We start from the raw sequence: 26,400 nt of genomic DNA, 5'->3' as shown, positions 1-26,400 counted from the left end.
CAAATCCAAATGTGGCATTTTTTTCTTATCCAAATGTGGCATTTTTTTTCTTGCCATGTGACAAAATGCATTATGGCAAAATCAATGTTCGAAATCCAAATGTGAAAAAAAAAATCTACATTGCAAAATCCTTTTTTGCCACATTGCAAAAAAATAAAATAAAAATAAATGCCACATGGCAAAATCCATTTTGCTACATTGAAAAAATGCCACATGGCAAAAAACATTTTGCCATATGGCAAAAAATGCCACATAGCTAAATCCACTTTGCCACATGGCAAAAAATGCTACATGGCAAAATCCATGTTCCAAGTCCAAATGTGAAAAAAAATGCCACATGGCAAAATCCATCTAACCACATGGCAAAAAAATGCCATATGGCAAAAACCATATTGCAACATGGCAAAAAAAAAAGCCTCATGGCAAAATCCATGTTCCAAATCCAAACGTGAAAAAAATGCCACATGGCAAAAAAATGCCATGTGGCAAAATCCATGTTGCAAATCCAAATGTGGCATTTTTTTCTTATCCAAATGTGGCATTTTTTTCCCTTGCCATGCGGCAAAATGGATTTTGGCAAAATCCATGTTCCAAATCCAAATGTGAAAAAAAAAAAAAAAATCCACATTGCACAAAAAAAAAAAAAAAAAAAAAAATGCCACATGGCAAAATCCATTTTGCCACATGGAAAAAATGCCACATGGCAAAAACCATTTTGCCATATGGCAAAAAATGCCACATAGCAAAATCCACTTTGCCACATGGAAAAAAAAAAGTGTCACATGGCAAAATACCACTTTTCGTTCTCGGCCCTGCTGCGATTTTGAGTCACTTCCTATTCATTTGGGGACATTCTTGAGTCACTTCCTGTTCAGTTACCCAAAATCAACAGGAAGTGGCCTGTAAAGGCCCCTAAATCAACAGGAAGTGACCCACATTAAATGCCCCAAAAAAGTAAAGGAAGTGACCGAAAATTAACAGGAAATAACGCAAAATGCCCCAATTTGAACTCAGTGCCTGGTATTGGCTGCCAAAGACGGCCATAGACGTCCAATCTGTTTGAAGTGGAAGGGGTGGCAGCGAATTCGTTCATTCACTGCAATCCCCTCCACCTCAAATAGATTGGACTCTACTAGTGATAGACTCGCAGCAGAAGGATGGTTCCACTGTACTCTCCTTCCAAGTCCACTTAAAAGTACGCACACATCATCTCAGTCCAATCAAATTTACTATCTATGTACTCAAGTATGTCCGCATGTGGCATGAATGGACCCAAGCCAATTACTGGATATTCTCGACAATGTAAACCGACAGAGGGATTGTTGGGATCTTGACAGAGAAGAATAAAAAGGGGCCACATACGGTATGAGATGGGAGCATTCTCGCCCTTAATGAAAGCACTGTAGTCTGCAGGGGGGCGTTTCATATTTCTGCTGTCGTCAGGACATTTTTTTTTTGCACAAGATAATGAAGTCTAGTGAGCTCCTCCAGGGGCAGTATCACCTCACTCCGATACTGTATGTGTGCTTTCCCGTTTGCAAGGTCAGCAGTGAGACGGGCCGGGCCAACAGAGGGCACATTTGCAGACATAAAAAGCCAGACAAGTCCAGCACTGCATTTTTGTGCAAAGAGACCTATAAACATACAAACACGATTTTGCCATGTGGCATTCTTTTTGCCATGTGCCAAAATTGATTTTGCCATGTGTCATTTTTTTTTGCTATGTGGCAAAATGGATTTTGCCATGTGGCATTTTTTTGCCATCTGGAAAAAAGATTTTTCCATGTGGCATTATTTTTGCCATGTGGCCAAATTGATTTTGCCATGTGGCATTTTTTTGCCCAGTAGCAAAATTGATTTTGTCATATGGCTTTTTTTGCCATGTAGCAAAATTGATTTCTCCATGTGGCTTTTTTTTTTTTTTTTTTGTCATGCGGCAAAATAGATTTTGCCATGTGGCATTTTTTTTTTACCATGTAGCAAAATTGATTTTGCCATGTGGCATTTTTTTTTAGGTATGTGGCAAAATGGATGCGCTGTAATGTAAAGTGTATGGTCAAAAATCACAAACCACATTCAAAATTAATGGAAAATTTGGACGTGCATACCCGTCAACGGCATAGCCTTACTTGGGTGCCAGCTAAATGTCAATGCGCTCTAATAGTAAGTGTGTAGTCAACAATCACAGCCACAAATGTTTTTCTGCCATCTATAAAAAATGGAAAATTTGGACATGCATAGCCGTCAATGGTATGGACTTGCATGGCCTGCAAAAATACCATATACCCCCGAAAAATATCACACACCAAAAAAAAAAAAAAAAAAAAAAAAAAAAGCCACATGGCAAAATCCATTTTACTACATGGCAAAAAAATGCCACATGTCAAATACGACTTTTGGTTCCCGCTGTCTCTCAGGTGCAATTAGACACACTCAAGTAGAGAAAATGTCTGCCGGGATTATCGATAAGGTAGCATAGAATAGGACAGAGGTCAGGAACCTTTTTGACCGAGCGGGCCAAAATACTCAACGTATTTTAAAATGTGATTCTAAGAAAGCCAGTGCTTGTGCTCCAAATGTTGAAATGCAGGAGCTGCAGAAAACGTTTGCGGAGATGGTCTGTGCAAAGCTTTTATTTTTGTGTGGCATTGCACCACAATCTTTTATTTGTAGGGGAAACCCTGCAATTAAGTTTTGCGGGGCCAAATCACAGTCCTTGTCGTTCACGTAGCAACGCGTCACCGCGACGAGTAGTCAGGATTTTTGGGAGCGTCACGTCAGGCTAAGGTGTAGCTTAACACTTCAACTGAGTAGCTACGGCGTTGTCCCGACGCAAAAACATAACAAGCCCTTTACAGTTAACTGTGTATAATCCAACATTGAAAATTATTTTTTTAAACAAATTAGCTAGGTTGCAAGCTGGCGAGTGCTACCGGACTTTAACAGTTACCACAGTAGTTGACCCCTATAAAAAGGGTGTGTTGTCTGTTTTTGCACATAAACTAAGAATTAAAGAATGTCAGAACCATAAAAACACAAATTCACAAGTTTCCTTCTATTTATTTTGCACTTTAATAAGAGTTGATGTTTAGTTTTAGCCAATAGAACAAACTTGAACTTTCAAATACTGTGATTTTTGTTCTTCCTGTTGTACCAAACCGTGAGGTACGGACCGAACCGTGACGTGTGTACCGTTACACTCCTAGTTCATAGGTAGCATAAGTGTTTAATCATGTATATTTTTTGTTGTTTGTTCTTCTCCTCTTCTGTCCGCTTCTTTTCTTTCTGTCCGCCCATAACATAACCCCATCCTGTTCGTTGCTTTCCCCGAATAAATAAAACATAATGAACAACCACAATGGGAGTATATCAAACTCCCATGTGATACATTAAAACTGTTCAGACCATAAGGACACTCAGATTTCTATTCTCCGTGTGTAAGCAGCTGAGCAAGACATGTAAAAACAAAAATAATGATAACAATGATGATTGTCCAGTGATTGATGGTAAAAAATACAAAAATAATTTCCATAAATGTCCTTCCTTGAGTATTCTACTTTTCACCCGTGAAAACAAAAAACCAAGGGAAACAGCAGGACACGCTTCTTCATTTTGTTATGATGAGAGAAATGGTCCTGCCAGATGTGCCTGCAAGACGCATTCGCCTTGTCCGAGAAGCGTCACGACAAATGGCACTTTCAAATTTCAATTGGGGGAAAAAAATGAAAGGAACAATTGTTTATTATGCCTTTCAATGTAATGTTCCATTTTTCACAGTGACAAATAAAAGTGGGATTGCCTTGAGGTCGCGCCTCACATCTGAAGCCGCGCCAAAAAATGGTCAACCGCCATCACTCGAGGTGTCACCTCTTCCTCCACACCTTGGACAGCCAGATCTTCACCGTCTTGTCGCTGCAGACAGAAACACAACACAAGAAAAACAAGAGTGAGATATTTTTTCTTAAACTTTGTGAAGCCTTCTGGTGACTCATAAATAAAGATAGGTAGTACTAGTCGAGGTGAGACAATATATCGAAAAGTGTAGCATCTGAACAAAGTCCTTTGTGACAAGTGTACGTGCAAGCAATGTATGTGCAAGCTTGGTTCGTCGACGTTTGGAGTCCTCACCAAATCAAATTGGTGACTATTGATTTCAGGTCATTGCTAAACTGTGGGTACATATGATTAAACTGTTGGTACAGTTTAATAATCTATGGGTACAGATGACTAAACTGTGGGACAGTTTAGTAATCTGGGTATAATTTAATGATCATTGGGTATAGTTTATACATCTGTGTGTACAGATGACTAAACTGTGGGTACAGTTTCGTCAACTGTGGTTACAGATGACTAACCTGCATGGACAGTTTAGTAAACTGTCAGTAATGTTTCATATTCTGTGGGTACAGATGACAAAACTGGCAAAAGTGGGGGTACAATTTAGTTATCTTTGTGTACAGTTTAGAAATCCGCGGGTAGAGTTTAGTAAACTGTGGTTAAAGATGACTAAATTGTGGGTACAGTTTAGTAATTTGTAAATACAAACTACTAAACTGTGGGTACAGTTTAGTAAACTGTGGGTACAGATTACTATACTGTGGGTAACGTTTAGTAACCTGTGGGTACAAATGACAAAACTGTGGATACAATTTAGTAATCTTTGGGTACAGTTTAGTAAACTGTGGGTACAGATGACTAAACTGTGGGTGCAGTTTAGTAAACTGTGGGTACAGATGACTAAACTGTGGGTGCAGTTTAGTATTCTGTGGGCACAAATGACAAAACAGTGGGTACAATTTAGTAATCTTTGGGCACAGTTCAGTAATCTGCGGGTACAGTTTAGTATACCTTTGGTACAGATGACTATACTGTGGATACAGTTTAGTAATATTTAAATACAAACTAGTAAACTGTGGGTACAGTTTAGTAAACAGTGGGTGCACATGACTAAACTGCGGGTACAGTTTAGTAAACTGCAGGTACAGTTTAGCAAACTGGGTACAGATGACTCGACTGCGGTTAAAGATGACTATACTGTGGGTACAGATGACTACACTGTGGGTATAGTTAAGTTAACTGTGGGTACAGATGACTAAACTGTGAGTACAGTTTAGTAAACTGTGGGTACAGTTTAGTAAACTGTGGGCACAGTTTAGTAAACTGTTGGCACATATGAATAAACAGGGTCCAGTTTAGTAAACTGTGGGTACAGATGACTAAACTGTGGGTACAGTTTAGTCATCTGTATACAATGACAATACAAATAACTAAACTGTGGGCACAGTTTAATAATCTGTGGGCACAAATGACAAAACTGTAGGACAATTTAGTAATCTTTGGGTACAGTTCAGTAATCTGTGGGTACAGTTTAGTAAACCTTTGGTACATATGACTCAACTGTGGGTACAGTTGAGTCATCTATATCCACAGTATAGTCATCTTTAACCGCAGTTGAGTCAACTGTGGGTACAGTTGAGTCATCTGTAAATACAAATAACTAAACCGTGGGTATAGTTTAGTAAACTGTGGGTACAGTTTAGTAATTTGAGGGTACAGATGACTAAACTGTGGGTACAAACTACCTATGAGTTTTTTTTCTACTCTGGGGAGCTCCATAGAGTGGATTGGTAGGGAGGGGCTTAAAATAAAGTTGAAATGTTCTTATTTCCTTCACAGCATTTTAGAAATGAGTTTTACAAGACATTTACAAAGTATTTCAGCTCTTATCAAATCTCCTCTTTGAATTTTTTAAAACCAGTATTCCCTTTTTGTTTGTTTTTTTAAACAGGGCTCTCTCCATGGTCGGAAATTGGAATTTACTTTGAAGCCAAACTGAGTGCAGTGTCTGTAGAAGAACGATAACAATTCCAGAAAATTGGAGGTCTAAGAATAGCAATCAGTTTACGGCTAAAAAGAATTTAAATGTACTAACCCTTTGCAAGTTTATTGTTTTACTGCGTGTTCTGTATTTATCACACACTATGCTAGTTGTCTCACAGACGCATGAAGCCCTCACATAAAGGTAGGAGAGTAGAAATAGGTCAACGAAAAAGGAAGGACAAAGAAAAGTGGAAAGAGGAAAAGGAAAGGAGAAGAAAGTACCAGAGGGATGAGGGAAGGTGGTAATCATGGGAGGCTGGTGGCTCGGCCCTTGATGGCGAGGACCCGGCGAGGAAGGCATGGGGTCAAGCCAGGCACATAGTTCCATAATTTCACCCTGCAATCACTGGGGTCGTCCCAGAGGAAGAGTTCGAGACAGACAGGTGTGGAAGGATTGAAGAGGGAGAAGGCGGAAAGCAGAAGGGGTAGAACATTAGTGAAGTTGGGAAAAAAAGCAAATGAATCATCTGGTATGTACGGAGCCCGTAAAGAGACATCGCCAGAAATAATATAAAATTAAGCAATTAGGTGCGCACCAGAATCTGGTTAACATTAGCATTATATAGCATTTAAGCAAGCAATCTTTTGCGATGCAAGTTAGCCAATTGTTGTAAACATTACCATGATATAGCATTTAAGCTAGCAGGACTTTTGCGATGCAAGTTAGCCAATTGTTGTAAACATTACCATGATATAGCATTTAAGCTAGCAGGACTTTTGCGATGCAAGTTAGCCAATTGTTGTAAACATTAGCATTATATCCAATTAAGATTGCAGACTTTTTGCAATTCAAGTTAGCCATGCAACAATGCAACAATTGACAGACTAACTACTGTATTGGCCCGAATATGAGACGGCTCTGATGATAAGACGACCCCATATTTTTCAAGACTCAAGTTTGAAAAATGACTTTTTGAACACCAAATTAAAGGGTGTGAAAACGCAAAGGGGGTGTGAGACATCAATAGAACCGTTATGTGCCAAGATAACAAATATTGATACAGTTAACAAAAAAATCAATCACATTAATGAGCAATTATCGAAAATAGATCGAAAATGACAAACATTTCCGAAAGTGTTCCAGAAACAGCCAAATGGGGTGGAGACGTCATAACAAGGAAACAAAAGGTCGAGGCAGGTGCCATCGTTGTTTATCGACGAGAGAGTTGCGTTCGTGTTTTATCAAAAAATGGTTCAAACCTGTCATGCTATGTGGTTTACAAATAGCCATTTGTCGCAATGTAGTACCCATGAGTTCCCGAACGCAAGAAAAAGAGCTGGACTACGCAGACAATGAGTAAAGTTCGTCAGTGCTAAGAGGGCTAATTTTGCAATTTTACAGGGAAACGGGAACCCGACGAGCCAGAAGATGTGCCTACAACCTCAAAGAAAACAAAATTTATACTACTTCCCAATCACTAAAGACCCACGAACTGCGAAGGAGTGAATTTGTGACCCGTATGTGAATAAATCGAGTAATTCGAGCATGTCTGTGGAACAGGAATATCAGCTCGTAGAGATCGCAAATCACGGCGACTTAAACGTACATTTGAGACAACAACTCTACCGAAGTTCTGGATTAAAGTCATTTCGGAATATCCCGACATCGCTTGGAGCACGCTGAAAACTGTGCTACAATTTCCAACATCGCTAGCTTGATGCTAGCTTCTCTCACTCTCCCATCTCGTTTCAATGAAACAAACTCGGCCCTCCAACTGATTCAGCGGGTGAGTTGTATTTTTTCCCTGCACTTAACACGACAGGGTTAAAAACAAATGCTATTTTATATTTGCTGTATTTTTCTGCCGCACATTGCCGGTGTGCTGACACAGTTGGCATGCGCGTAACGTTAAAAAGGACCGCGAATTCAGCGATTCCTAAGTACACACTACAAACTTTCTTTAAAGAAAGGAATATTAACTTACGTTTGCCATGTTTGGCGCACACAACAACTGCACGTAGCCCTCTCACTTAACGACTCCGCCGTGTCGTTAAGCGTTAATTTACGCCATTTCCGTGTTGCACATGTATGTTTGTGATGTAAATAGTTTTTTAGCACCATTGGATAACATTGAGAGTCCAACTGAATATAAAAGAGGGACACCGGTCCGTGAAAAAAAGACCCAAATCACACCGGTCCGTGGTGCAAAAAAGGTTGGGGATCCCTGCTCTAATCCCATTCCTATTTGTGTCGGTTGGCAGAGCGAAACCGATGATAGCATATTAAATGATAATTATTCTATACATTACTTTATTTTGCGGTTACGGTGTATCAGCTTCACAAAAAGAAATGCAAAACATACCATTTGGTGTTTCCCACACGAACTGTTGTCGGGGTTTCATCAGTGTGATTGCTTCCCTCAATAATCCTTTCATTAGGCTGCATTGGCTTTCGTTTGGGCTCAAATTGATAACCCAAAACACCAAAGAAAGGTTCATAACTCTCCTCGTCACCATTAGAAGAATGTTCGTTACGTCGGATTCGTCGCTGCAACTAGAAACGTAATTGTCCGCCATCATCACCGCCATTCAGTACTAAAGCACTGAGCCGGTTGTTTCCTTGTTTTGATGTCACGCCCACAATCTGCCAGATTTCCGGGATCTCGGGGGTTTTTTTAGCTTGAAATTGACCCAAATTTCTCTCATTTTCTTGGTGTTGCGATGTGTGTAATTACACGAAGTGACATGATATGAATTCAAAAGGCATTCGTTTATGGATAAATGATGGAATATTAGCATTTCCCCAGGTGTTGACATACATTTTAATTTTTATACAGAAAATAATTACATCTGAAACAAATGATTATAACAATATATTTGAGAGAAAAAGCCTGTTAATTTGCCTCATTCAAATCTTAATATCTGAACATTTAAATATGTAAACTAAAGTGCAATCACATTTGTAAATGAATGGCTTCTGGTTTTTGAAATGTAAATAAACCAATCTATTGTGATAAAACAACAAAATTGCAATAACTGCATTAACCATCAAAGTGAAGTCTAACTGTAACTGTAGTCTTGGAAACAAATCTGAACAAGGAAAAACATTGCAATAAAATAATGCAAACTGGTTAAACTTGAGAGTAGCTGAGATCTGTCATGACAGAACATCGCTTCAATGATATCTGGCGCCATCTAGCGTTGTGAATGGGTATAATGTCTAGACCGCGAATATAAGACGACCCCCACTTTTTCAGTCTTATTTCAATACAAAAAACATCGTCTTATATTCGGGCCAAGACGGTAATTGTAAACATTAGCATTATATACCATTTAAGCTATCGGACTTTTTAAGCTGTGAAAGTTGGCCAATCGTTGTAAACATTAGCATTACATAGAATTCAAGCAAGCAGACTTTTGCTATGCAAGTTAGTCAATTGTTGTAAACATTAACGTTATATAGCATTTAAGCTAGCAGACATTTACTATGCAAGTTAGCCAACTGTTTCATTGTTGCAATTGGCTAACTTGTGTAGGAAAAGTCCACTAGCTTAAATGCTATATAATGCTAATGTTTTCCAGATTGTTTCTGGTGCGCACTAGATTGCTTAAATTTTTTATTATTTTTTATTTCTGCCGATGTCCCTTTAGGGGCTCCGTAGGTGTGAGGTCTACTCCGCAACAATGTCAGAAACATTATTGTAAGTTTTCCAAGCTTGCCAGTGCCCTTTTCTGTCGAAACTGATATTATTCTTGGGTTTTCTTTATTGTCAATGAGCACACAGGCTTTCGTATTATGATTTTTTTTTTTCATAAAATGAATTGCGTTTTACATGTACACTGCCTAATTGGCAAGCTACTCTAAAAACGTCTTGTCTTTATTTGTAATGCTTTGTCACCATCCAAGTGGCGCTTAACTGTAATTTATTAGGCTTTTTCTACAGACGTTATCACGTGACTACTCGAGCTCATAGCAAACACAAAGTGCTAAAAGACGAGCTAACTTGGGCAGCCATTGCTTGTTAGCTTGCTGTTTGTGCCTTCACCAAAATTTGCACATACATGCGGCTTGGCGTAAATTTCAATGATTTTGTGACCTTTTGGAAAAAACTAGGGCTGTCAAACGATTAAAATTTTTTAATCGAGTTAATTACAGCTTAAAAATTAATTAATCGTAATTAATCGCAATTAATCGCAATTCAAACCATCTGTAAAATATGCCATATTTTTCTGTAAATTATTGTTGGAATGGAAAGATAAGACACAAGATGGATATATACATTCAACATACTGTACATAGGGACTGTATTTGTTTATTATAACAATAAATCAACAAAATGGCATTAACATTAACATTCTGTTAAAGCGATCCATGGATAGAAAGACTTGTAGTTCTTAAAAGATAAATGTTAGTACAATTTATAGAAATTTTATATTAAAACCCCTCTTGATGTTTTCGTTTTAATAAAATTTGTAAAAATTTCAATTAAAAAATAAACTAGTAGCCCGCCATTGTTGATGTCACTAATTACTTACACAATGCTCATGGGTGCTGAAGCCTATCAAATCAGTCGCACCCAAGCGCCAGCAGACGGCGGCAAAACTCCATAAAACACAATTAACATGTGGGCATTTCACTGTACTGTCATTTAAATCTGTCTGAGCGGGGCATGTGCGTTAATTGCGTCAAATATTTTAACGTGTTTAATTTAAAAAATTAATTCCCGCCCGTTAACGCAATAATTTTGACAGTCCTAGAAAAAGCTCTGTGGTGCCCCCTTGAAATTTTAAAAAAGGCCTTTTCAACATTGAGTGATGAAATTCAAGGAGTCAATACTTTGTGCAAAACTGTTCCAAAAAGTCTCTTGCACGCATATTCCAAACCCAACAGGATATCGGGTATTTTGGATTGAATATTTTTAACCAATTTAAAGGGTGCACATTTAAGACCTTGGCGCCTACGGAGTTAACTGGATCCTCCTCAAAATTGGTGAGACTGTTCATGAGACATATGAGCTAAATTCATCAAAATTGTGGGTTTCCATTCATGGGCCTGGCCTGGGCGGGGTGCCAGAGTCTGCCTTTATTTTTTTGGCAAAACGCCAACTTCAGTAAATGACTAATAACTCCCTTATCCAAGGTTCAATATTTTTCATATATGGCATGTATGTGAGGTATCTCAGCCTGCTTTGACCCCAGGCCTATTTCAAGAAATAAATTCCTGGCACATGAATAGTAACTGCGTTTTTGAAGAGTAGAAACTTCAAAACTTACCTGGACGCAGTGAAAATCTGCCTAGAGTTTGTACATATGGCATTGATGGGGCTGTCGTGTGCCTTGACTTCTCCTATTGGAGTGAAGTTGTCAACGTTCCACACCTTCAGCATGCCGCCCCGACAACCGCTGAGCAGCAAGGGCCTCCCCGGGACGTAGGCCAGGGCGCACACCCAGTCCTTGTGCGCAATGGGAATTTGCTGGCAAGAAAAATAAAGAGCGGTGCTAAGTCATTAAAAGGCATTGAATACTCATGGACTGAAATTTTAAGATGCAATTCAGGGCATTGCGGGTCACTTCCTATTGATTTTGAGGCATTTCAGGCTCACTTCCTACTGATTTTGGGGCATTTGGGAGTAGCTTCCTGTTGATTTCAGTTTGTTTCCTGTCGATTTATGGGCATTTCAGAGTCCCTACCTGTTGATCTGGCACCATCCGGGGTCACTTCCTACTCATATTGGGTCACTTCCTGTTGATTTTGGGGCATTGAGGGGTAACTTCTTGTTAATGTCAGTTCACTCCGCGTTGATGTCAGCTAATTTCCGGTTGTTTTCGGTTGACTTTGAATGAATTTAGGGGTATTGAGAGATCACTTCCTGTTGGTATCAGTTCACTTCCTGCTAACATCTGGTCACTTCCTATTTATTTTGGGCAATTTCAGCGTTACTTACTTTTGATATGAGTTGAATTCCTATATATTTGGAAGGATTTTCTGATAATTTCCTGTTCGTATATGTTCACTTCCTGTTGATTTTTGGGAATTCAGGGTCACTTCCTGTTCATATTGGGTCACTTCCTGTTGATTTTGAGGCATTCGGGGGTCACTTCTTGTCAATATCCGTCCACTTAATGTTATCAACTCATTTCCTGTTGTTTTCGGGTCACTTCCTGTTGATTTTGGGGTATTTTTGGATCACTTCCTGTTGATATCAGGTCACTTCCTGTTGGTATCGGGGCACTTGGGTTGGAAATCAATAGGAGTGAATGTGGTATTGAAATGAATGGCAGGCCATTGGAAATGAATAGGACATTTTGCCCAATAGAAATGAATGGGTACGTTTTTGGCGAACTTTAGCAGAACCGTACGTTTGAAGCCAAAAAAAAATTTTTTTTTTTTTTAATTTTTTATTAACTTTTGTGCCCCTAAGCGTCCTGAAATTTCTGATGTATAAATAAGGTGATGTTGACAAAAGACATTTTGAAATTCCACTTTTTTTAACTTAATTTTTATTTTATTTTTTTGAATCAGGTTTTATAGACTCATGTAGAAGAAAAATGTTCTATGCAGTAGTTGAGCATTTAAAAAAAAAAAAAAAAAAAAAAAAAACGAAAACAAACGTCTTCGTAGGTAAGGAAACATCATGGCACCATATAACCACAGATGGAAATCCAAAGGCAAAGTTATTCTTAGCTCAATTCAGTCAAGAAACCACATGCGCTCCCTTGTGTTTGAAAAGATAATCCCAATGACACAAACCTCAAAGTAGCAGGTTCAAAGAAAAGAAAAAATGGCAGCAACTTAAATATGTGTGCACTTCCAGAAAAATATTTATATATTTGCCGCTCAAGTGGCAAACTTTCCTGCCTCATTGCACTTTTCAAAACTCAAATAGCCTACAGGCAGAGCTTCAGCTTTTCAAATAAGCACTACAAAACAAAATTGTTTCATTTGCCGTGGGGTGGAGGGATTTGACATTTCGCTCTTGCTAAAACATTTTTGCTATGTGTGTTTATTTCCCTTGCTAATTTTCTAATGTGTTTTCTCTGTGTGGTCTAACACACGGTTGGGAAAAACATACGCAGTTAGCACAGACACAGTATTAGTGAATTGGACGTCTATTGTTGTCAATGGCAGAAATGAGCATTGGTCACGTCTTACTTCATTGCTTCAAGAAGCTTCATTTCACCATCACTGCACCCTTGGGGGACACAGTCAACCTCTGCTGCCACCTGCTGCCAACACTGTTTTTGTCAAATATGCCTCCTAGCATGCATTACAGCGGTTTCGATTTCTTCAGTTACTGTTCCAGTTGTTTCGTTAATTGCTAGCTCTGGTATTTAGTAACACTTAATTTGACAGTGGAGCCATAAAACTGTCATAAGACCATCATACTTATGACATAACACTGCTATTACCATTAATGAATGTTTATTACAAATGTCATTTTGTGTCATCTGGCAAAAAAATTCACTTTCAAATGAATGTGAAAGATTTCAACTGGACATAAACGGAGTGTTAGTGATGTAATTTGTCGTATGATACTTAATTATATCTGCCATTAGCATTCATTATTCCCCATGATAGTGTCATGTCACAATTATGACGGTCTTATGGCAGTCTTATGACGCCGCTGTCAAATTAAGTGTTATCTGTTAACCCAAATAAATTCAAAATGAGGGGAAAAAGTAGCGGCTTATAGTCCGAAAATTACAGAAGATGTACAGTGGTGTGAAAAAGTATCTGAACCTTTTGGAATTTCTCACATTTCTGCATAAAATCACCATCAAATGTGATCTTTGTCAAAATCACACAGATGAAAAAACTGTTTGCTTTAACTAAAACTACACAAATATTAATAGGTAGTCATTGTTTAATGAGGATTGTATGCAAACAATGACAGAAGGGGGGGGGGGGAGAATGAGTGAACCCTCTGCCTAAGGAGACTTAAAGAGCAATTGAAATCAATTGTTACAAAACAATTTAAGTCAGGTGTGTGCCAAATCACAGTTGAGTGGTTTGAAGCTGCCCTGCTCACGATAAAACACACACCTGGTAAGAAATGTCTTAATGAGAAGCATTGTCTGATGTGCATCATGGCTCGGTCAGAAGAGCTGTCTGAAAACCTGCGATCGTTGATTTGTATAAAGCTGGGAAAGGATACAAAACCATCTCTAAAAGTCTGGATGTTTATCAATCGACAGTCAGAGAAGTTACAAATGGAAAGAGTTTGGCACTGTTGCTTCCCTCCCAAGGAGTGGCCTTCCACCAAAGATGACTCCAAGAGTTCAGTGCAGAATACTAAGAGAGGTAAAAAAGAACCCTACAGTGTCTGCTAAAGACTTACAGAAATCACTGCCACAGTCCAATATCCTGTGCACACATCAACTATATGTAAAACTATGGCCAAGAATGGTGTTCATGGGAGGACTCCACGGAGGAAGCCACTGCTGTGTAAAAAAAAAAAAAAAACATTGCTGCTTGTTTAATGTTCGCCAAAAGGCACTTGGACGCTCCACAGAGGTTTTGGCAAAATATTTTGTGGACTGATTAAACCAAAGTTGAATTGTTTGGGAGTAACACAACATCGTGCTTGGAGGAAAAATGGAACAGCTCACCAACATCAATATCTCATTCCCACCGTGAAGCATGGTGGAGGGGGCATCATGATTTGGGGCTGTTTTGCTGCCTCAGGGCCTGGACAACTTGCAATTATTAATGGAAGAATGAATTCAAAAGGATGTTTTGCAGGAAAACCTGAGGCTGTCAGACAGTTGAAGCTAAAAAGAGGATGGAAGCTGCAACAAGACAACGATCCAAAACACAGAAGTAAATCAACTTCAGAATGGTTTAAGAAGAACAAAACACACGTTCTGAAGTGGCCAAGTCAAAGTCCAGACTTGAACCCCATTGAGATGCTGTGGCATGACCTAAAGACAGTGATTCATGCCAGACATCCCAGGAATCTGACTAACTACAGCAGTTTTGTAGTGAAAAATGGGCCAAGATTAGTCTTGATCAATGTGCCAGACTGATCTGCTGCTACAGGAAGCGTCTGGTTGAAGTTATTGCTGCCAAAGGGGGGGCACAAAATATTAAATTGGACTGTTCACTTATTTTCACCCCTCCAGTAATTGTTTGCATACTATCCTCATTCTAATACAAAAACCTATAAATGTTTGGGTGGTTTTAGTTAAAGCAGACATTGTTTTTTTCATCTGTGTGATTTTGACAAAGATCAGATCACATTTGATGGTGATTTTATGCAGAAATGTGAAAAATTCCAAAAGGTTCAGATACTTTTTCATACCACTGTAACAATGGCTAACTGTGTGTTAAGCAAGCATCTTGATGAAAATTTAGTCCAGCTATAAATATCTAACAGTCAGGTTTTGATTAAGCCAAAAGCTACAGGAAAGGTGAATTTTCTCGGAATATCTTGTCGAATGCTATGAAATGCACTGCCCCACCAAATGCTCCCACATCTTCCATGTCAAAGGGTAAGAGGGTCAGCTGAATGAGTGAAGTCTGCCAAAATTGCGCTCCTGAGTGGCGACGGGGTTAATTACTTGCAACCCTACCGCGGACGTTGAGTTGATCTTGCAGGGCGCTCTATACAGGAACTCACATCATTCGATACTGCGATTGCACAGTGTTGAAACGCCAATCAGGTACCTCCGTGAAGTTGGCCCCCCATCAGACGAGAATTTATGTAAAAATGATGTCGATCATTTTTACTACGTTTGCGCTGTAAAAATTTTCGTTTGTGCTGCTATTACAGATATTGAGAAATTAATTTCGAGCGATGACGTCAATCATCGCCCCTCCGTCGTGGCTGACAGAGCCTACCAACTCTCTCAATAACAGAGGGGTGTCCCAACTAGCGCAAACATAGCAAAAATTAATCACACCCCTTCAGGTCCATTTTGAAATTAAAGGGGTTGCTGCAAATCACAGCATAACTCGAAAATAATATCACCATACATATACTTTTGGACTTTTTGGATAGGGCGGAAAACACTCAGGTGACTTGAAGTTCCGCTCTGAGACACCCAGTTTGGAGAGACAGCGTGAAAGAAAAGTTGTATTTGCCATGTGGCATTTTTTTTGCCATGTGGCAAAACTGATTTTGCCATGTGGCAAAATGGATTTTGCCATTTGGCTTTTTTTTTTTTTTTTTTTGCCATGTGGCAAAATGGATTTTGCCATTTGGCATCCTTTGCGAAGTGGAAAATTTTATTTTTCCATGTGGCATTGTTTTTGCCATGTGGTAAAACTGATTTTGCCATATTGCAAAATGGATTTTGACATGTGGCTTTTTTTTGCCATGTGGCAAAATGGATTTTGTCATTTGGCATTTTTTGCCATGTGGAAAAATGGATATTGCCATGTGGCACTGTTTTTACCCCTTGGAAAAATGGATATTGCCATGTGGCATTGTTTTTGCCATGTGGCAAAATGAATGGTTTGTGGCATTTTTTGTGGGGTATGTGGCATTTTTGGGGGGTATATGGCAGTTTTGCAGGCCGTGCACATCCATGCTATTGACATCTATGCACATCCAAATTTTCCATTTAATTTAAAAGGCAGAAAAACGTGTGGCTGTGATTTTTTGGCCATCCACTTACCATCACAGCGCATTGACATTCAACAGACACCCAAGTCAGGTTATGCCATTGGCGGCTATGCACGCATGCAACAAAAAAAAAGGCCAAATGGCAAAATCAGTTTTGCCCCATGGCAAAAACCAAATGCCACATGAAAAAATCCATTTTGCCACATGGCAAAAAAATGCCACATGGCAAAATCCATTTTGCCACATGGCAAAAAAAAAAAAAAAAAAAAAAAAGCCAAAATTGATTTTGCCAGTAGCATTTTTTTTGCCATGTGGCAAAATGGATTTTGCCCCAAAATATACCACATGGCAAAATCAGTTTTGCTAAATAGCAAAAAAAAAAAAAAAAAGCCAAATGGAAAAATCTATTTTGCAACATGGCAAAATCCATTTGTCCACATGGCAAAAAAAAATGCCACATGGCAAAAAAAAAAATGCCACTGGAAAAATCGATTTTGCCTCATGGCAAAATCAATTTTACCACACAGCAAAAAAAAAAAAAAAAAGCCACATGGCAAAAAAATACCACATGGCAAAATCAATTTTGGTACACAGCAAAGGAAAAAAAGCCAAATGGAAAAATTTATTTTGCCACGTGGTAAAAAAATGCCACATGGCAAAATTCATTTTGCCACGTGGTAAAAAAAAGCCACATGGCAAAATCCATTTTGCCAGATGGCAGAAAAATGCCACATGGCAAAATCAATTTTGCCACATAGCAAAAAAAATGCCACTGGCAAAGTCAATTTTGCCACAGGGCAATATCAATTTGCCATGTGGTCTACACAAGGACACAGGACAGAGGTTGAGTCAACTTAAATCCATTTTAACTGGCTGCAAGTGTGATTTAGATATCGCCACCAACTGTTATGTGCACATTTAAGTAACAGATGCTGTTAATTACACAAATTAGAGAAGCATCACGTGGTTTTTCAAAGGATTCCAATACTTTTGTCCGGCCCATTTTTGGAGTTTTGTATTAAAATTATCATGATTTATTTTTATTTTTTTTCCATTCACTTTTGTGTTTTTTCTTTGCAAGCAAAATAAATGAAGACATTACTGCCGAAGCATTTGTAATCACAATAATTTACTGGGAGGAATTGAACATTATCTGATAGAATTGCAGGGGTGCCAATACTTTTTGGCCAGCACTGTACCAGTACGCCTGTTATCGGTCTGCTATTGGATGCGTTGCTGAACGCGGCAACGCTATGAAAATGGAACAAGTTTCTATTTTGGGTCCCGCCTCTTAGCAAAAATCTTACCACCCTATCCAAAACTTTCGCTGAGTAGCCCCCTCCCACATACACAATGATTGTGCACCCTTTCACACCAGACTGCTGAAAAACAGCACTGGTTCATTTCTTTTCATGTGAGATGTGTCATAAGTTTTGGACAGCTCACTGTCGCACTCCCTTCATTTCTTCATTTATACTCGGGCTTCGCTTTGTGGCGCCTGTGTGTCATGTATAAAGTGCTAGGAAAGTATGTCAACATCAGGGCAAAAGAAAAGCGGGTGTTTTCTTCTGTGGTGTCTCTTGTGGATCGACTGCTAGCTGCCTATGTTAAAAATGCATAACGCCGTGTAGATTTCATTGGCATGCACATTCATTTGCATATTAAGCAGCCCATTGTCAAGTTTTTAATAAGTTATATCTTATTTTTACTCCCATCTTCAATCTTTTTTTATTTCTCCCAGCAGACTAAATAAGAAAATAAGGCATGTTCAAAGACTCATTTGTGCCTTGGTCCGTGGAGTCTCACCTCTACCTCATTTGCCAAAGAGCCAATACAATCTATTTTACAGCCTGCTGTATAATTATGAAGTTGCATGTGAACGCAAGCCTGGGGTATAAGATGATATTGTATATTACTGCTTTGGCGCACTGCCTTCTTTAGGGAGTGTTTTGTTATCAACCTTTCTGTGGCGAAGCACAGTGTATAACCTCGCGGGAATACGCGGAGTACTTTCTTTATAACTAATGTCCACTCTATGGTAGTTCTTCCCGAATGCTGTATAAAAATGTAAATATACTTTATGTTACAAAAGAAACGTGTGCCTGCACTGGTTACTGCGGAGGTGTCAAATAAGTTAACTGACTGGCTGCCATTGACGGCGCTAGACATCCAATTGTGTTTAACTGGATTGGACGACCAGCGCCGTCAATGGCACTGAAACAGTTCATTTTAAGGCATTTAAAGGTTACTTCCTGTTGATTTTGAGTCACTTCCTTTCATTTGGGGACATTTTTTTCTGTAAGCCAAAATCAACAGGAAGTGAGCCGCAAATGCCTCAAAAGGAAAAGGAAGTGACCGTACATCAACAGGAAGTGACCCAATATGAACAGGAAGTGACACTGAAAGCCCCAAAATCAATAGGAAGAGACCCTACAATGGCTTAAAATTAACAGGGAGTGATCCTGGAATGCCTCAAAATCAACAGGAAGTGATCCCTCAAATTCCCTTATATCACCAGGAAGTGACCCAATGTGAACAAGAAGTGAACCCGAAATGCCACAAAATGAATAGAAAGTGACCCAATATGGAGAGACAGTGAGAAACACAAGTGGTTATTTGCAAAGGGGCAAAATTGAGTTCACCATGTGGCATTTTGTTGCCATGTGGCAAAAATGGATTTTGCCATGTGGCTTTTTTTTTTTTTTTTTTTTTTTTTTTTTGCCATGTGGCATTTTTTTGCCCTGTGGCAAAATACTGTAGATTTTGCCATGTGGCATTTTTTTTGCCATGTGGCATTTTTTTTTGCCATGTGGCGAAATGGATTTATCAATGTGGCATTTCTTATGCCATGTGGCAAAATAGATTTTGCCATGTGGCATTTTTTTTTGCCATGTGGCGAAATGGATTTATCAATGTGGCATTTCTTATGCCATGTGGCAAAATGGAATTTGGCATGTGGCTTTTTTGCCATGTGGTATTTTTTTATGCCATGTGGCAAAATAGATTTTGCCATGTGGCATTTTTGTCATATGGCTTTTTTTGCCACATGACATTTTTTGCCATGTGGCAAAGTGGATTTTGCCATGTGGCATGTGGCAAAATGGATTTTGCCATTTGGCATTTCTTTTGCCATGTGGCATTTTTTATTTTTGGTATGTGGCAAAATGGATTTGGCCATGTGGCATTTTTTTTTCGCCATGTGGCATTTTTTGCCAAGTAGCAAAACATGTTGCCACGTGGCATTTTTTTTTGCCATGTGGCAATATTGATTTTGCCGTATGCCATTTCTTTGCCATGTGGCAAAGTGGCTTTTGCCATGTGGCATTTTTTTAGCCATGTGGCAAAATGGATTTTCCATGTGGAATTTTTTTTGCCATTTGGCATGTTTTTGACATGTAGCAAAACAGATGTTGCCATGTGGCATTTTTCTGCCATGTGGCAAAACTGATTTTGCCATTTCGCATTTTTTGCCATGTGGCATTTTTTTGCCATGTGGCAAAATTGATTTTGCCATATGCCATTTTTTTGCCATGTGGCAAAGTGGATTTTGCCATGTGGCATTTTTTTGCCATGTGGCAAATTGGATTTGCCATTTGGCATGTTTTTGCATGTAGCAAAACTTATGTTGCCATGTGGCAAAATTGATTTTGCCATTTGGCATTTTTTTGCCATGTGGCATTTTTTGGTATGTGGCAAAATGGATCTTGGTATGTGGCTTTTTTTTTATGTATGTGGCAAAAAAAATTTATTGTATGTAGCATTTTTTTTTGTTTTTTTGTTTTTTTGGGGGGTATATGGCATTTTTGCAGGCCACACACGTTCATGCTATTGACGGCTACGCACGTCCACATTTTCCATTCCTTTTAAACGGCAGAAAAACATGTTGGCTGTGATTTTTGACTATACACTTACCATTACAGCGCATTGACATTCAACTGGCATCCAAGTCAGGCTACGCCATCGATGGCTATGAACGTCCAAATTTTCCATTCATTTTGATAGCAGAAAAATGTGTGGTCGCGATTTTTGACCATACACTTTACATTACAGCGCATTGACATTCAACTGGCACCCAAACAAGGCTATGCGATTGACGGCTATGAACGTCCACATTTTCTATTATTTTCAATGGCAGAAAAACGTGTGGTTGTGGTAGTGATAGACCAACCATCCCAGCAAAGCTACCATCGCAATTTCTCCAGAAATTACGTTTTCTAGTTTATTGGCACAAGTTCTATACTTCAGTTGGCAAAACAACACTGCTGTAAAGTGTGAAGGATTCTCCCAATAAAGTTACATTTCATTGTTGTTTTTGTCGACACCGTAGATCAGTCACACGTAACCTAGATTTGATCATGTAAGGAATCTTGAGAGATGGCATGTGCGCGGCATGCTACAAGACGCATTCATTATTCAGTCCCTATTCTTCCACAACAATAGAGCACACACACAATACACACCTGAGTGAGTTCCTGCTGCTCCAAATCCCATTTTTTGATGCCGTTGTCTCTCGAGCCACTGAACAGTACGTCTCCCTGCACCGCCAAACACTCGATGCCGTCGTAATGCGGAGGCTCAAAGTTATGAGCTGGCCCGATGTTACCTAGCGTCCCTTCCGCCACGTCAAACACCTGAAAATGGAAGCACAATGCGCTTTTGAAAATCTCTTAAAAACTTTCATCCTGAGCTAAAATATGATTCCATCTAGAACAATTAGACCTCATGTGGGCCGGACTAGCAAGTCCTTTAATTTATTTGGACGTCTATCGCTGTCAATGGCAGGCATTGAGTTCATTTTGTGTCACTTCCATGTCATTTTAGAGTTTATTTTCTGCAAATTTTGGCTCAATTTCTGTTGATTTTAGGGCATTTCCGGGCTACTTCCTGTTCATTGGTCACTTCCTGTTGATTTTGGCTCACTTCCTTATAATTTTAAGGTACTTAGGGGTCACTTCTTGTACATATTGGATCATTTTGTGTTGATTTTAGGGCATTTCTGGGCCACTTCCTATTCTTTGGTCACTTCCTGTTGATTTTGGGTCACTTCCTTGTAATTTTAGGGTATATTAAGATACTTAAGGGTCACTTCCTAAATGGTTTGTATCACTTCCTACTGGTTTTGGGGCATTTTGGGTACTTTTTTGTTAACTCACTGGCTGCCATTGACGGTGTTAGTCTTTCAATCCATTTTGGCTGGCAATGAGTCCATTTTGCATCACTTGAAAACACTTTAAAATACTAACAGGTCACTTCCTGCAAATTTTGGATCATATCCTGTTGATTTTGAGGCATTTCCACGTGACTTCCTGTTGATTTTGGTGCATTTCCAGTAGTGCTGTCACACCGAGAGCCGTCGGATGGCTCTTTATGGATACTTTTATTGACCAAAACAAAAACGTGGGGGATTCCAACTCCGCACTACCCGTGCACTTTCCAAACTCACCGATCTCGCTCCCTTTCTCTCGCTCGCCCACTTCCTTCCTCTTTGCTCAATCTGACAATGCCGGTCATATTGAAATAACAGCGGCCCCCTTGGAGGTGCCAGTAACAACCGCTTGCATCGCGGGCACCCGCCATTCTAAACTTTATCCGCATTAAATAATTTTTTTTGAACCCGTCATTACCCGTCGATGGTATGTTTTGCCCGTCGACGCATTTACGTCAGCGATGACGTCGACAACGTCAACTAGTCGGGACAGCTCTAATTTCCAGGTGATTTGGCGTCACTTCCTCTTTGTTTTTGGCCATTTTTGGGGTCACTTCCTTGTTAACTGATTGGCTGCTCGATGTCCAATCCATTTTGACTGAGAGGGGTCAAATGAATGAACGTTATTGTGGACACGAAAGAGCGCCATCACACAAATCTACAGTTTTACGGCGCCTGTGTCAAACTAAAAGCATGTCATTTTGTATGTACAGTATGAGTTAAGATATGACGTGTCTGTCCGGATTAGGAAGCCTTGGCGGGCCGTAAATTTGACACCCCGATCTAAAAGATCTCACGTTAATTACTAAAGATGTCCCGATCGATCGGGATCACGTCATTTTCAAAGTATCGGAATCGGCAAAAAAATTTCGGACGTGCCTTTTTTTAATATATATATATATATATTTTTTTAATTAAATCGTTTTCTAATTGTTTTTGACGGTACAGACAAAATGTCTTACATTCATCAGAGTCTTTAGTTTTGGCTTAAAGTAGGGCTATCAAATTTATCGCGTAAACGGTGGTAATAAAAACTGTTTTTAATTAATCACGTTAAAACATTTAATGCAATTAACGCATGCGCTGCGCAACCCACTCACGCATTGTCGCGTTCAATCTGCAATGGCGCTGTTTTACCTATATATAGAGCTAACAGGCAGTTTAAAATGAGTAGAGAGAATTTTGGCAGTCTTTGGAGCCTCTTTTTAATTGGCTAAAGCCTTAAATTCCCTCTCTCAAAAACTAGAAATATCGTGAGAAGCAATGTGGGGAAGAATGGTAGTGACTGATATTTTCCTTAACACCCAATGTTAATTCCCAACGCCACTACGCACAGTCATGGTTGCACTTCCAATCATGGATTTGGGCAGAACAGTTAAATGGCTACACTATCATTTACTGAAAGCTCAACAAATACACTAGATGGCAATATTTAGTCACAATATACAAAGTCACATTTATCCTTTAAGAATTACCAGTCTTTCTATCCGTGGATCCCTCTCACAGAAAGAATGTTAATAATGTAAATGCCATCTTGAGGATTTATTGTCATAATAAACAAATACAGTACTTATGTACTGTATGTTGAATGTATATATTCGTCCGAGTTTTATTCATTTTTTTCTTAATGCATTGCCAAAATGTATACGATCGGGAAAAATTATCGGGAATGATTGGAATTTAATCGGGAGCAAAAAAAAAAAGCAATCGGATCGGGAAATATCGGGATCGGCAGATACTCAAACTAAAACGATAGGGATCGGATCGGGAGCAAAAAAACATGATCGGAACAACCCTACTTTAAAATACTAACAGGTCATTTCCTGCAAATTTTGGATCATATCCTGTTGATTTTGAGGCACTTCCAGGTGACTTCCTGTTGATTTTGGTGCATTTCCAGGGGATTTGGCGTCACTTCCTGTTTGTTTTGGGGGTATTTTTTGGGTCACTTCCTTGTTAACTGATCGGCTGCTCGATGTCCAATCCATTTTGACTGGGAGGGGTCAAATGAATGAACGTTATTGCAGACACGAAAGAGCGCCATCATACAAATCTACAGTTTTACGGCGCCTGTGTCAAAGTAAAAGCATGTGATTTTGTATGTACAGTATGAGTTAAGATATGACTAGGGCTGTCAAAGGATTAAAATTTTTAATCGAGTTAATTACAGCTTAAAAATTAATTAATCATAATTAATCGCAATTAATCGCAATTCAAACCATCTATAAAATATGCCATATTTTTCTGTAAATTATATATATATTCTGTAAAATAAATTGTTGGAATGGAAAGATAAGACACAAGATGGATATATACATTCAACATACGGTACATAAGGACTGTAGTGGGCATTTCACTCTAATGTCATTTAAATCTGTCTATGCTGTCCTCACTCCGAAGCGTCTACTTTTTCCAAAGCTAGACAGCTAGTGAACGACGCCTTAATAATTAGACTTCTTCCTTTTTCATCTGATTTATTAATAAAATGGCCTCAAACCATTGTCCTCTTTAGACCGTCGTAAAACTACAAAATAAAAGTACACAAGCATTGCATTAGCAACAACGTTAGCTTAGCACGCTATACAGGTTCACTAAACATAAACAAAAAGCGTCTCATACAAAAAATAGAACATTTCGCTTACTAGCATATTATGTACATTCTTTACAACAACCATACTTACGGACAAATCTTGTCCAAGGATCATATAAGCACAACATTATCAGCCCGAGACGTCGTGCAGCCATAATGAACTGGCAAGAAAACAATAAACCATGTCGCAAAGCGACCACAAGAGTTCGCTGTTGGACAGCACAAAAAGCCTTGCTGTAAAACTTACCAAAAGGCAGAATACTTTCTGAGCGGTACATGCGCGTTAATTGCGTCAAATAGTTTAACGTGGTTAATTAAAAAAATTAATTACCGCGCGTTAACGCGATAATTTCGACAGCTCTAATATGACGTGTCCGTCCGGATTAGGACGCCCTGGCGGGCCGTAAATTTGACATCCCGATCTAAAAGCTCTAACTTTAATTACCTTCACATAATGGTCTTTAGAACCAGTGATGACTTGGTCTTTGCCTGTCCCAGACTGCCCCACCGTCAAACACATGACGGAACCAATGTGGCCTGTTAGCTTCCCCAAAGCTTGCATCCTAAACCAACACACAAAAGTTGAAAAGAAGTTGACAAAAGATGCACTTTCAATGAAGGTAGACATTTTCCATTTGGCCAATAAAGCCACTGAGCCAAAGCCCTGTCACAGAGCGCGAGCCGGTACTAACAGAGTGTTTATTAAATGCATTTTCATCTTGGCAGAATTCCTACGCATCAATAAATGGTTATGAGATTTTCTGTCTGCTTTCCGTGTCCCTGTGGAACAATACAACTAAAAAGGAGTATGTGGAAACTTTCCCAAAATGCTTCTGTGTACCTTTCACGTAAATGCTGTACTTTTTAGCACCTTCCTTAGAATGCTGAAACATCTTATAATCATTTCGCCATTGGGGGCTTTTAATGGAAATAGATTGGGGGGGTAGAGAGATGGCAGATGGCTTTTTTTTTTTTTTTTTTTAATCTGACATTGTATGGAGTAACTCATTACTTGAATATTCTTTTTCAGCGAACACTTTCTTACTTGAGCAAATTCACACAGTTTAATGTTATGCTAAGTCTAATGCAGGTCGGACTTTCAGTAGCAAAATTATTGGTGTATTCCCCACCTCCATAACATTGACGTCTTTTTACTAGGGCTGACAAACGATTAAAATTTTTAATCGAGTTAATTACAGCTTAAAAATTAATTAATCGGAATAATCGCAATTCAAACCCTCTATAAAATATGCCATATTTTTCTGTAAATTATTGTTAGAACGGAAAGACACAAGACGGATATACACATTCAACATACGGTACATAAGTACTGTATTTGTTTATTATATCAATAAATCAACAAGATGCCATTAACATTATTAACATTCAGTTAGAGCGATCCATGGATAGAAAGACTTGTAGTTCTTAAAAGATAAATGTTAGTACAAGTCATATGAATTTTTATATTAAAATCCCTCTTAATGTTTTCATTTTAATAAAATTAGTAAAATTTTCAATAAAAAATGAACTAGTAGCTCGCCATTGTTGATGTCAATAATTACACAATGCTCATTCATAGTGCTGAAACCCACAGTCGCACCCAAGTGCCAGCAGAGGGTGACAAAACGCCCAAAAACACAAGTAACAAGTGCACATTACACTGTTCTGTCATTTTAATCTGTTCGAGCGAGGCATGTGCGGTAATTGCTAGTTAGGGTATTTGGTAACACTTTATTTGACAGTGGCGCCATATGACTGTCATTAGACCATCATAATTATGACATGACACTACTATGAGCATGAATAAATGCTTATGACAGATCATTTTGTGTCAAACTATCTCACTTTTGAATGGATGTAAAAGATCCGAGCTGGACATAAATGGAGTTATTTGCCAGATGACACTTAATGGCATTTGTCATATGCATTCTTTAATGCCCATGATAGTGTCATGTCATAGTTATGACAGTCTTATGACACCGCTGTCAAATAAATTGTTACCTATTAACCCAACAAATAAACAAATAAGCGCACTGGATTATAAACCGTAGGATTTAAAATGAGGGGAAAAATAGCGGTTTATAGTTATATAGTTTACCCACCCCTTTTCTATAAAACTGTAATAGCGCACACTGTGAAAGATAACCTATGTGGTGTTTCAGTTTGTACGCAGAATACAAAAAATACTTTTGTAAAAAGATCACGCACGCCTTACC

The 26,400-nt window shown here is 38.9% G+C and overlaps 1 protein-coding gene across 5 annotated transcripts in view; it reads right to left on the bottom strand.

Annotated features, from left to right (window-relative positions):
* Nucleotides 1-2,393: 2,393 nt before the first annotated feature.
* The window catches only part of kif21b (kinesin family member 21B), a 159,756-nt gene continuing 135,749 nt past the window's right edge, over nt 2,394-26,400 (bottom strand). For 3 of the 5 annotated variants that reach the window (XM_057845038.1, XM_057845040.1, XM_057845039.1), the window contains 5 exons: nt 24,630-24,747; nt 20,849-21,019; nt 11,095-11,294; nt 6,103-6,226; nt 2,394-3,912 (listed from right to left, as the gene is read on the bottom strand). In XM_057845038.1, coding sequence (XP_057701021.1) covers nt 6,127-6,226; nt 11,095-11,294; nt 20,849-21,019; nt 24,630-24,747 — 589 coding nt within the window. In that variant the 3' untranslated portion in view covers nt 2,394-3,912; nt 6,103-6,126. The remainder of the gene's footprint in view (nt 3,913-6,102; nt 6,227-11,094; nt 11,295-20,848; nt 21,020-24,629; nt 24,748-26,400) is intronic. The other 2 variants (XM_057845041.1, XM_057845042.1) reach the window with 1 other exon arrangement.

Source organism: Corythoichthys intestinalis, chromosome 9, assembly GCF_030265065.1.
Source record: "Corythoichthys intestinalis isolate RoL2023-P3 chromosome 9, ASM3026506v1, whole genome shotgun sequence".
Taxonomy (NCBI): domain Eukaryota; kingdom Metazoa; phylum Chordata; class Actinopteri; order Syngnathiformes; family Syngnathidae; genus Corythoichthys; species Corythoichthys intestinalis.
Note: the sequence above shows the minus strand (reverse complement) of the source record. Positions and strands in the feature narration are given on the sequence as shown.